General features: G+C 41.5%; 1 protein-coding gene across 1 annotated transcript; it reads right to left on the bottom strand.

Moving 5' to 3' along the window:
* Nucleotides 1–6488: 6488 nt before the first annotated feature.
* LOC131247935 (ubiquinol oxidase 2, mitochondrial-like) lies at nucleotides 6489–11819 on the bottom strand. The gene is made up of 4 exons (XM_058247907.1): nucleotides 11363–11819; nucleotides 10910–11038; nucleotides 7561–8049; nucleotides 6489–6811 (listed from the first exon to the last, which is right to left on the bottom strand). Exons 1-4 carry the CDS (start codon nucleotides 11714–11716, stop codon nucleotides 6752–6754), a joined length of 1032 nt encoding a protein of 343 aa, XP_058103890.1. The 5' UTR covers nucleotides 11717–11819; the 3' UTR covers nucleotides 6489–6751.
* Between the last annotated feature and the right edge of the window lie 275 nt (nucleotides 11820–12094).

The raw sequence follows: 12094 nt of genomic DNA, 5'->3' as shown, positions 1-12094 counted from the left end.
GGTAAGCACATACAATTTCATCTGCTTTTTCGGTGTGTTCTACTTGAGCTTTGGATATCTCTTTGGAATCAAGCCTTAAAATGATCTCACCAAATCGATGGACAGCCTGGTGGGGTCCATAGAACTTGGTGACGTAAACACAAGCAGATGTCCATGCAATCCGCTTTAGATTTTTATATACTTACCTGTCCGTTATCTCCTTTATAAGGAAGCGTATTGCGTGGCGTGTTGTCATTATCAAGTTCTATGGGCCCACGTTCATGCATATGTTACATCCATGCCATCCATCTATTTTTAAAACAAAACATTTTAGGTCATTGTCTAAAAATGAGGCAGAGGTCCAAATCTCAAGTGTACAGCATCACAGAAAGCAGTGGGGGACAATGACAGCCATCGCTGATACCTTCCTAGAGTCCATCATCCTATTCATGCAAATGTGAATAAAGTGAAAACACAAATATCAACTTAATCCAAAACTTTTGTGAGACCAGTAAATTTTCAATAATAGACATTCAATCCTCATTGCTTTTTGAGGTGTGGTTCACTTAAGATTTAGAATTGCCTCATTTTACGACATATCTCCTAAAATGATCTCCCAAAATGGACAGATGGTGTAGATATAAAATATACATATAATTATGATGGGACCCATGTAACTTGGTAATGTCAACACACCACTAAGGTTGGTGGTGTAAGGTAAGACTACTAATCCACTCTGCTCAGGTGTACAGCACAGTCCCACCATTAAAAGCAACTGGAGAGCTGCAAAAGTTTTGATGAAGATCATATTCTTCTTTTCCATTCATCCACGTTGACGTGACTTTACGAAGAAGTTGGATGGCAAATAAACATTTCAAGGGTGGTGGGTGTTATTATCAACACCACATCCATTAGCATGGCGCAGTTAGGCTTGGATGTGTCTTATTTTTGGACTTATACCTTAAAACGACTTGGAAAAATATATGAGGGATAAAACGCATACATCAGGGTGGGCTCCTTAGAGCCCCTGCCTCTGCCTCTACGTCTACCTCTGCTGAGCTCAGGACGGGGGAGGGGGTACCCAATCTGCCTCCTTCTACAGTGGCTATGATATGAATGCTCTTGTACGGTCCCACTACAGGCAAGGCACATCCCCAAAGATTGATTGAACAACATACGTTGAGAGCAGTGGACATTTCTTTGTTCAATTTGGATAGGCTGGCCATTTGATGGTCACCGACAATACAGTTATGATCGTCGTCTAGTCAGAGTAAATAGCGATTTTCTGCTCCATCCATGATATGACCCACGCTCTGAAAAGTTTGGATGGAGCTAGCTGCATTCCCACTTTCCAATGGCTATTTTAATGAGTATGGAAAAGTGAAGAGAAGGAAGATACCAGATTATATAAGTATGCAAAAACTTAATTGAGAAGGTTATTCTTGAATCCATGGGATAAAAATAAAATAAAATAAATCATAATTTAATTGTTCCGTATCATTTCTAACAATATAATTAAAAGCAATTCCTAAAAAGACGGCATATATCAAAACTAAATATATAAAATTTAAAACTTATTAAAAATAATAAGTTTTTTCTGAAATTGTGATTTTGATTTGGAAAATTTTATTTTCTCATATTTAAATTGAATAGAGCACACTTGAGGCCCAGTTACATTATATGCCCTACGCAGGACCGCCCTTGGATCTGGCGGACTACTTTTGCTGGTGCTTCTTTCGGTACAGCTGTGTCAAGATTCAAGAATAGATATGTTGCTTTCCCTACATCAAATGATGTACCATATACCGTGCTGGGCAAAAGGTTTTACGCTCCTGCTCGTGGTTCTAGTTTGCATGAGTAGGATCCAGTAATCTAAACCATTGACAGTGACGGGCCCTGACTGGATGGATCATGCACCAATAATCCTGAAGGTTCTAGGTACACGATATTTTTCCTTTGCCTACTCTATTTTCTTTCTCAACCGTCCATTTGTTGTTGAGAAATCGAAGGGTTGGGATTCTTCCGATTATGCGGGTATTCGGTGCAAAGGCGATCCAGGTGCGGCACCACAAAAGCATCCGTTCGGCACGTCTCCATCTCCTCCACAATTAAGGTGCCTTGCCTAAACTCCTCTGTAAGCCCTTCACGTGTCTGTGGAAATGTGCCAACCCTTCACGTGTTTGTGATATCGTGTAGTGGGTAGGTGGGCCCCATTAGGTTGGTATCGTACTCTAAAACATATAACTCAACGGGTTGGCCAAACATGCCGTGGATGGCAAAAAATGTGTGGACCAGCTTTTCCTTTTTAGAAAGCTTTGATACCCTGGCAGATTAGGGTTCTCATATTCGATGTTTCATGAACCAAAAACAGGACTTATTTTATTATATGTCTATCATATTGGTGGATATTTATGAATGTTTAAGAATGAAAATATCTAATAGCCATATGGGTTTCTCTGTATGGCTCATTGGTAGACGTAAAACGTTTTATATTAAGATCATGACTTTGAGTGCCCGACCTTGTAGGTAGAGGTGTACACAAGTCGAATCGAGTCGAGCTTGGCATAGCTGGACTCGGCTCAGCCAGTAGCTAACCCCAGCTCGAACTCAACTTGGCTTGGTTCGGTAAGCAGCTCGGGCAGTTCGAGCCAAGTTCGAGCCAAAATTGAGCATGTGCGGCATTTTCACAAACACAGAGTGCACTTTCAATTTCTGACTATATGTAAAACAGTAACAACTGTTTACAAGTATTTCATCAAACACCTTGCAAGCAACATCAAAATCAAGAACAAATGATATTTGTTTCATATACATACCTTCTTTGCCACAAGTCAACACTTCATTGAGTTATTTCATCAAACACTTCATGAGCAACATCAATATCAAAGTAATCGAATCACTGAACGGTTCGATCCAAGTCGAGTCGAGCTAGGGCAAGCCCGAACTTAGTTAAATTTATTCGAGCTCAAAAATTCAGCTCAAACCGAGTCGAATCGAGCCTTTTCGAGTTGAGTCGAGCGAGTTAACCGAGCTAACTCAGTTCGTGTACAGCCCTGCTCATAGAAGCGTCGAGCTTTCTGGGCCCACCATGATGTGTGATTGACATCCACACCATGCATTTGATAAGTCTTTGGAATGACCTAAAATTTGTTGTGACTCCTCATCCAGTAAGACACATACAATAGATGGGCTAGATGTCTAAACTACATCTCACTCGGCCCATATTAAGGAAGATTTCTAACACTAGAAGGATGCTTCTGATTAATGGGATGGATATCCGTTACATATGGTGGTGAGGCTGACAAGGTTTGGCCTCATGGGAAGCTTCCCATGAGGTTGACCACATAATACATTTTCCCTACATACATACACACTCACATAATATATCAAATGGACATATTTTCAATGAGCAGGTGTCCGACAAATCAGAAGCCAGGGTTTATTCAAATAATCTGATTTTTTGGGACTAGTTTTGAACAATCTGATTTCCAATCCACGAATCAAGGTTTATTCAAATAATCAGAAGTTAGGATCAGAAGCCAAGGTTTATTCAAATAATCTGATTTCCAATCCAAGATTTTTTGGGTTATCAAGTGTCATATGCTGACTGAGTGAAATATAACCCCTTTCTTTTTTTCTTTTTCTTTTTTTTTTCTTTTTTTAAAAATTAAAGTTTGAAGTTGTTGTAATAGATGTATTAAATGGGTTATCAAGTGCCATATTTTATTTTTATCACATAGAGATTTTTCAGATTTATTCAGTTGGTCGCTGGACTAAGTGGGCATCTTTTCAATGTCATTGATAGTTGTTCGAGGCCATTGAACATGGCTCGATGCAATCGGAGAAAATCAAAATTTCATGTTATATTGCTGGACAGTTTGGGTGTTAGTTTGATGACATCGACTCGGTTTCAATACAATCGAAGGATAAGTTTCGATGACATCAAAGTGTGTTCGAGGAACTGTTAGGCGCAAATTTACACAGAATTGTGTATTTGCAAGATTTTGTTTCCTATTTTGATTGTGCTTCCTCCAAAGGCTATATATTGGAGTGCAATCGGAATTGGGAGATTATTGAAGGGTTTTAAGGTTTCCAAATCATCCAAGGGTTTTAAAAGATGTAGCAAAGGTGAGATTCGAGGTTGTTCGAATCGGGTAAGTTGTATACTTTGTAATTCTGCTTTCATAGTAATCATCTATTGCTTTGTGTCATGGTATTTTCTCCTGTTAAATCGCTGTGTTCTCTTTATGATTGCTTGGGGTTATTGGATCACTATCCTAGATTCATCTCCCCCCCCCCAAAAAAAAATTTTTTTATCTTAAACTGGCACTTTTTGCTGAATAGGTACCGGTGCCACCACAAATCATACAACCTGAAACTGCTATTGGTGATGAATGATGCAGCACCCTAATATGCAGAATTAAAACCTTGTTTAATAGGTAAGGTGTGTTCATGCCCATGGCTCAATGGCAGATGGGTCATGTTTCAACATTGAGGTCTCAGGATTTGAGGTGCGGCTCACAAAAGCATCTGTTTATATAGAACCACTGGGTAATTTAAATAAAATTGTGCAATGGTGTTCGAAGACACTCATTGGATCCCCTATCAAAGTTTCAATGATCCAAACTGGTTTTTATCTTGGATGTAGGGCTGTCAATGGGCTGGGCTCAGGCATGGTAAAATCAAAATTTTGAATAGATAAGCTGCCCAGCCAGAAAACTTCAAAATCTGGGCTGAAGCCAAACTCAGGCCTGCCCGTTGACAGCCCTACTCAAATGGCAATAGTGGATGAAGGATACCCACAAAGGGTGGAAATATTAAGGCTTGTATTATTTCTTTTCAGTAAGGATTAAAAGTAAACCTTGATAGCCAACTATTATGATTTTTAATACATTAATATGATTTTCTAGTTAAGAGTTTTATATATATATATATATATATAGGAAGAATATGAGGAAGGTAAGTCTTATATTTTTATTTTTCTATATTTTAGTAAAAAAGAAAACTCCATGTGATCATAAATGTATTGTTGAAACATGTCATTTTTGTGCCTAATCTCTTATTTTTCCACTTATCTTTTAGGATTTTTGTTTCGTTCTTTTCTTCTCTGACTTTTCCTTTGCCTGCATCCATATTGTACCCGGGTGTTTCTTCACGACAATTTCACGACTAAAACCTCCAGATTCATGTGGGTGGCCAACCCGAGTTCTAGAACAGTACAATTCTTCAGTCCACACTCCAATCCAGTGAGGCATGTCAGATGAATGGACTGGATGGAATATAAACACCATCGTGGCTCAACAAACAACTAATGGTGGTCTCATCGCCATTGTTCCTTGCAAAGCTGACTCCCGTATATAAATTTGAATCGGCCAACGGTTAGTATGCGTAAGGGGGCAGATCTCGTTAAGTAGTTATGCATTAAAGATCTTGATATGTAAGAAACCAGTTGTAGGATAAATAAGTCTTAACTTTCAACGTGCCGCGTGCATGCAAAATAATGTATACCTGCTAATAAACAATTAAAGATACAAATGCGGTCCACCCAATGAGTGGATTAGGTTGGTTTTTGCACAAGGTAATTCCCATTGTGGGGTCAAAACCATCCGACTGGTTAGATGTTGTATGCAAGTGACAGCTTTGGAATAAGATCCCTAACAGTGAGTTCATGGTAACAGTGATCATGAAATAGAAATAAGATCTCTAACGTATAATAACTGTTAACTGAAATGGGATGAACTCATTTTTAAAAGAACCAAAAACAAGAACCCAATTTTAGGAGTCTCCCAAGCAGGTAGGGCTCAGGCCGGTTCAGCCTGACCGACCTGTGACTGACCTAACATTGGGTTGGGCTGGGGCGGATGTATCAGGTTTAGTCTCAGGCTTGGCCTATACAAACACCAATCCAATAAAACTTGGACCTGGCTCAAGTTGAGGTCTTGGGTTGCCCGACCCGACCCGACCCAATCGATATATAAGTTGCTTATAAATTATAAATGAGTGTGGATCATCTATGTTGAAGGCATATGAAATTCCAGTACCATCGGCTCTCATTGGTCCACGTCATTTCCGATGACTCAAGCTAACAGGATACATTGGACTTCTCTCTCAAATAGATCGGGTGCTACACAACACAACTTTTAAAGGGGTAGTTGTCCTATGTTTTAGCTTGTTTGTTTAGGAAAAAAGAAAAAGTTCTTTAGTATAAATAAATACATATATAATTAATAAAATCATAAGTACAAAAAATAAGACGTATTGAAATATAATAGATTAATGCAATAACAAAAATATTAGCATATATCCACCCGGCCAACCCGACGAAGCCCACTTGGTTCGGGCTTGGGTTGAGAATTCCTAACCTGAAGTTCGGGCGGGTTGGGTTAGGGTTGAGCACCAACCCGACCCAACCTGCCTGACTTTCAGCCATACAAGCAGGGCCTAAGATTGGCAACAACAAGATCAATTACTCGTTCTGCAATAATACATCCAAACACAACAAGCGCACCTAATAAGCCAACAAGGACACACTCAACAAAGAATCCGATTACAATTACAATTTCTCCAACATGAGTTCTCACAATACTTTTAAAGGGAAACTACAATTCATGTTCTAAGTTTCATACATCAAAATAGCCCTTAAGGTCCTAATACAAACCCTATTTACAGATTAAGATCTACTAACCATAAACTCAAACCTCAAACAAGAGAAACTGCAACTCTTATTTATTAATGAGATTGTATTTCTTTTGCAGTGAGTTCACACCAAACCTCAGTGGTACCCAACTGGGGCCGGAGATTCTCTCAGCTCGTGTCCTTGTACATGGATATCCTGCATTTTATAAACATGGAACTAAATCAATACCCCCAGTTCAGGCTTCTGGAATACAGGAACCATTTATTCATACAGGTAAGGCCCCGTTTGGATGTGTGCTATTGAATTGTTCTGCATTCATTAGTTTGTTGAAGAGAAATGATCGAATTGCGATTATCTTCCTTAGAATTAAAATTGAGCGACTGAGCTCCAAACTGCAACTACATTAGCTTTGGAGTCTTAACTCGAAAAGGAATGTAAATGCAGCAATTCAGCAGCTACTTTGTATTGAAATTCAATTTAATAGTCCATCCAAACACAAGTAAAAGTGTTGGCAAATAGTACCAAGAGCACTGACAAATCTCCTTCTTGGATATTTCTTGGTAGGGTATCTTTTCAGGAGATTTTCAGATCTTGACATTTTTCTCGTAATATTATCAGAAAAATCTTGCCGGAGATAAAACATTAAAAGTATTTATTGTTAATAAAAAAGTTTAAATTTTTTAAATATGGGTAAAAAAGAATTAATGTAAACTTTTAAATATTTCGTTAAATCACAACAATTTCACGACACAGGAAAAAAAAAAAAAAAAAAAAACAAGAGATTTTGAAAATCGCTCATGATAATATAGTTTGATGAATTTTCATGAAAATATGCAAGATCTTCAAAATCTCAGCAATATGACACAATGCCATGGAGTTATGCATTTTGGTACGTTTCAGTGGAAATATAAAGAAATTGAGGGAAACAAGATAGAGAGCATTACCGATGCATAGTGGTTGACGTCACGATGATGTGCCTCATCAGCTCTGATTACCATGACGACATCTCGGAGAGTTGAATTGGGTGGCATACGCCAGTAATCGATGGCTATCGCAGGGGCCGGAACATTTTCAATGTTACCCTTGTCCAGCTCCTTAAGGAATTCGGTGTAGGAGTGGATGGCCTCCTCTTCCAGGTATCCCACGACACGGTGGGCCAGCTTGGGTGAAACAAGATAACCTAGGAAATACGCATTGAAGAAGATGCCTTGGACGGTGAAGACAAGCGCACGCTCATACCACCTGGGCTTGGCTACTTCCATGAAGGTCATGAGATGCATCCTCTCGTTCTCAGCCTCTTCTAAGAGTGCCTTTATCCATCCGCCACTGTGCTCGAAGCGCCTCAATGACTTGCAATGTAAGAGCATTCCTCCTACCATGCCCGGCACTGCTGCCACAGTTTCTAGCATCATGGCCCGACACCCATATCTTCTCTGTAACATAAGAGTGGGGAATAATGAAACAAATTTCTAATGACATTGGTCTTTTCGGTGAAGAGCATGACTAGTCAGAAACAAAGAGTCGGTCCAGACCGATCCAGTTCAGCACCACAAGTCAGTTGTGATGATAAGCCTGACTCGACATGGGTAAAGACTCAAACCCAATTAGCCCGGTATGGGCAACTCTAGGAACCAACCCGAACCCAACCCATTGACAGCCTTACGTGCCTCGGCGAGGGTTCCCCCAACCAGGCCCATCAGCATCTCGAGAGAGAGGACCAACCAATTCAGCCATCATATCAGGACCAGAACAATTATGTCAATGGGCATGTGACAGGTTGGATCTATATGAGGCCTGACTAGTAAGTGGGCCAGACCAAAGAACAGTCATTAATCTGTTCTCCATAGGGAGACTACACATTTGGGCTGGTCTTCGTCACATTAATTTTCAGTTTTACTTCAGCTCTAGCCCATAAAGATGGCCTGTGTGACCCTACTGCTAGTGACTTAGGCTCACATATAGCTTATCAACGGGACGCGCCGGATGACCAGACCCGACCTAGCCATTGCCTGACACAAACACCTCACCAATGGGCTGGCGAGATGATGACTCCTGACGCAGCCAATGTTTATATGTATTCACTAATGGGGATGGCCGGTATACAATTAGCCCCGTGTTCCATTCTTAAACCTGAGCATGGTTGTTCTCAGTCAGATCAGGTCCGCACAGGGCCTGAATCCAATGAAATGAGCCTGATAAGATTCCAATTAAACGGGCCCGGGTTGTGTAGGAACACAGTGATTCTTGACCCATTCCATAAACGGGCCCTGCTTGGCCGACCCGGTCCCCCCTTCACCCGTCTCAAGACCTACCAGCATGGGCGCCTAGGCGATAACGTATTCAAGTGCAACTGTGAAAGTGCAGTTGCACAAGGAAAACGCTTTCGTATGTGTCGCAGATACTGGGATACATATCTGTATCACTTTCTTTAACGTGGGGCAAGCGACTAAATGTTCATGAAATCCAGCCCGTTCATCAGGTCAGTAGGAATAACCTTAAGAACGGGTTAGATGTCATATAAACACCATAGTGGCCCCGTAAGGCTTCTAATGGTGAGGGTTCCCATCGCCCATTCGTCAGTGCTCTATGGGCCCACTATGATGTATGTGTTTTATCACACCGTCCCATCCATTTTGCCGTACCATTTCCAGCCCAAAAATAAGGCAGATTCAAACTCAAGTGGACCACACCACAGCAAAACAGTGGTGATTAAACACCCACCATTAGAAACTTCTCAGCCACAAAATTTTTGTTTTCCCTTCCTCCAGGTATCTTTTACCTTGTCAAGAGGTTGGATGCAATTAAAAGGAATAAATGACCTTTTTCAAGGGTATTTTCCCGTTCCCTCAAAATCAAACAGGCCCCAAGGATCAAGCTGATATTTGTGTTTTCCCTTCATCGAAAATGGGTGCACGGCGTGATAAAACACAGACGCGGATTGCGTCCTACCCCCGGCCCCTAATCCCTCCGGGCAGGGCTCTGTGGGGCCCACCGTGATGTAAGTGTTTATCCATGCCGTTAATCGTTTTTCTCAAATAATTTTAAGGTATTTTACAAAAAAGGTGAGGCAGGTATAGGTCTTAAGTGAACCACAAAGTGTGGATTTAACGTTCACCATTAAAATTTTCTCGGAAGCTAGAGAAGTTTCAGATCAAGTTGATATTTGTTTTTTCACTTCATCCACGTCTACATGACCTTATTAATAGGTTGGATGGTAAAAAAACCATCACTGTGGTCCTTAGAAAGGTTTCAACGGTGGGTGTCATTATCACTGCAGCTTTCTTTGGTGTGGTCCACTGGAGCTGTGGACCTGCTTAATTTCTCTCCAAGTATCTTAAAATGATATGATAAAAACGATAAACGGCGTAGATAAAACACTTACATCACGGTGGGCCCCACAGATCCCTGCCCGGACGGATTAGGGGGGTAGGACGGAATCCGCGTCCCACGTAGAGCAAAGCACCTAACAGTTGCGACGTAGCCGCTAACAGGGTCACTATGGAATCCGGGTCTCGTTCCTGTGGAGTCGTCCACTTTGAAATTTGGACCAGCCTTAGGTTTTTTTTTTTTTTTAAATCAGATCCTAAAATGAGCTAGCTAAATGGATGGACGGAAAAGCGGCTTCGGTGGATCCCTGTGCAGTCCACCTTGATGTTTGTTCATTACATTCACGCCATCCATCAGTTTTGATGGCTCATTTTAGGACATGATCCGAAGATGACGATGATCCAAATCTCACCATAAGAAACAATGGTGATTAACTATTTAAAACTTCCTCGTGTGCGACAAAAGTTTTGGGTAGCAAATAAATATTTCAGTGGCCTCAAACAGGTTGGATGGCAAATAAATATTCCAGTGGCCCTCGGAAGTTTTTAAAAGGTGGGTATCCAATCACCAGTGTTTCCTGTTGTGTGTGGTAGTCTCCTGATATTTGGATTTAATAATACATCGTAGTGGGTCCCACAATCAGCACCGGGAAGCGGATTGCGTACTGAGAAAACTGTGGGGCCTACCGTCATTCATGCATTTAATCAAATCCGTCCATCCGTTTTATCATATAATTTTAGGGCAATCCGATTTCCCAACACTGACATCGTAGTGGGCCCATAAAGCTGGAATCGCGTTACAGGCAATTTCGTCCCAAACGCACGATCCAACATACTCTCTGCCAGTGCAGTTGTAAACATGCACGTGCCTCTCTCTCTCTCTCTCTCTCTCTCTCTCTCTCTCTCTCTCTCAAAATGAAGCAATTCTATTAAATTAAAGAGAAAAAATGAACGATCCGCGGCTTACCTGGAAGAAAACATCGGTGGGGAATCTGAGCGCCTTGACCGTCCAATACGCGATCTTGTCCATGAACGTGATCGGAACGTGGTGCTTCTTCAGATCGATCGATAGATCAGGTGTATACGCCTCCCACGGCTACAAAACCATTCCCCACAAATATAAATAAATAAAATCCGCGCCAGAAAAAATAAAAATAAAATGCAAAGCTACATAAATTTCTTTCTCGAAGACAAAGCATACAATTATTCATGGCTGGTGCTGGTGTACGCATATCCTGCTTTCGTGTTTACACACCTTACCATTCGTTGCTTCTGGGTATGCGTACTGCGCACTCTGCCTATTTTATGAACATCTGGAAATTGGAAAGCCGATCAAAAAAATATATGAGATGAAACGATTTCAAAAACAAAAATAATAAACAGATATTTATAAAAATAAAAATAAAAAAGACAAACGTACCCTAAATGACTTCCACTTCCATTCCGTGCCATCGTCTTTCGACACCTTAGCTGTTGGCACGCCCCAGTAGCTCACGATCGCCTTCTCCTCCGTACGGGCACTGGCTGTACCAGTCACCAACTTATCGTCTTCGCGAGCGTCGCCAGCAGCCAAGGTGCTCCCGCTACGTAGAGGATACCTAATCCACGCGGCGACGGCATTTGCCGGAACCGGCGACCCGCTGGGGTGGACCAAACCGGCAGTCCCGGTCAGAAGTCCGTGCGGCGGTTGGTTGACAACCGTACGGATGGTCGTCGTTGAGTAGAGGCGAGGGCCGAGATGCCTCAGGACCGACGTCGCTGATTTGGAATTCATATCCGGGGAAACGGGAAAACAAACGAGATTTCAACGAAACGAAATCGAGGAAATGGGAAATTCGTTTTTCTTTTTGCCTTTTGATTTTTATTTCAGCTTTGAGGTTTAAGCTTCGTTTTATATTGGGGTTTTAGAGGCTAGAGTTAACCATGGTTAGTTCGTTCGTTAGAATAGTGCTTTCAGGGTTACGGCGGATCGACACGTGGTAAGGTATCTTTCCACACGAGAACCTTCCACGGGAGCCGGTGGTTGCCTTTTGTGACTAGGAAGGGGGAAACGCTTGCGTCCCTTTCGCCACCCGTGATTGGATGGACTGTAGTCATATGCAAGAACCTGTTTTCCGCACTGCGTAAAACACTCAAGTCTGTGGGGCCCACT

The sequence above is a fragment of the Magnolia sinica genome, chromosome 6, assembly GCF_029962835.1.
Source record: "Magnolia sinica isolate HGM2019 chromosome 6, MsV1, whole genome shotgun sequence".
Classification (NCBI taxonomy): domain Eukaryota; kingdom Viridiplantae; phylum Streptophyta; class Magnoliopsida; order Magnoliales; family Magnoliaceae; genus Magnolia; species Magnolia sinica.
This window is presented reverse-complemented; position numbering and strand designations above follow the sequence as displayed.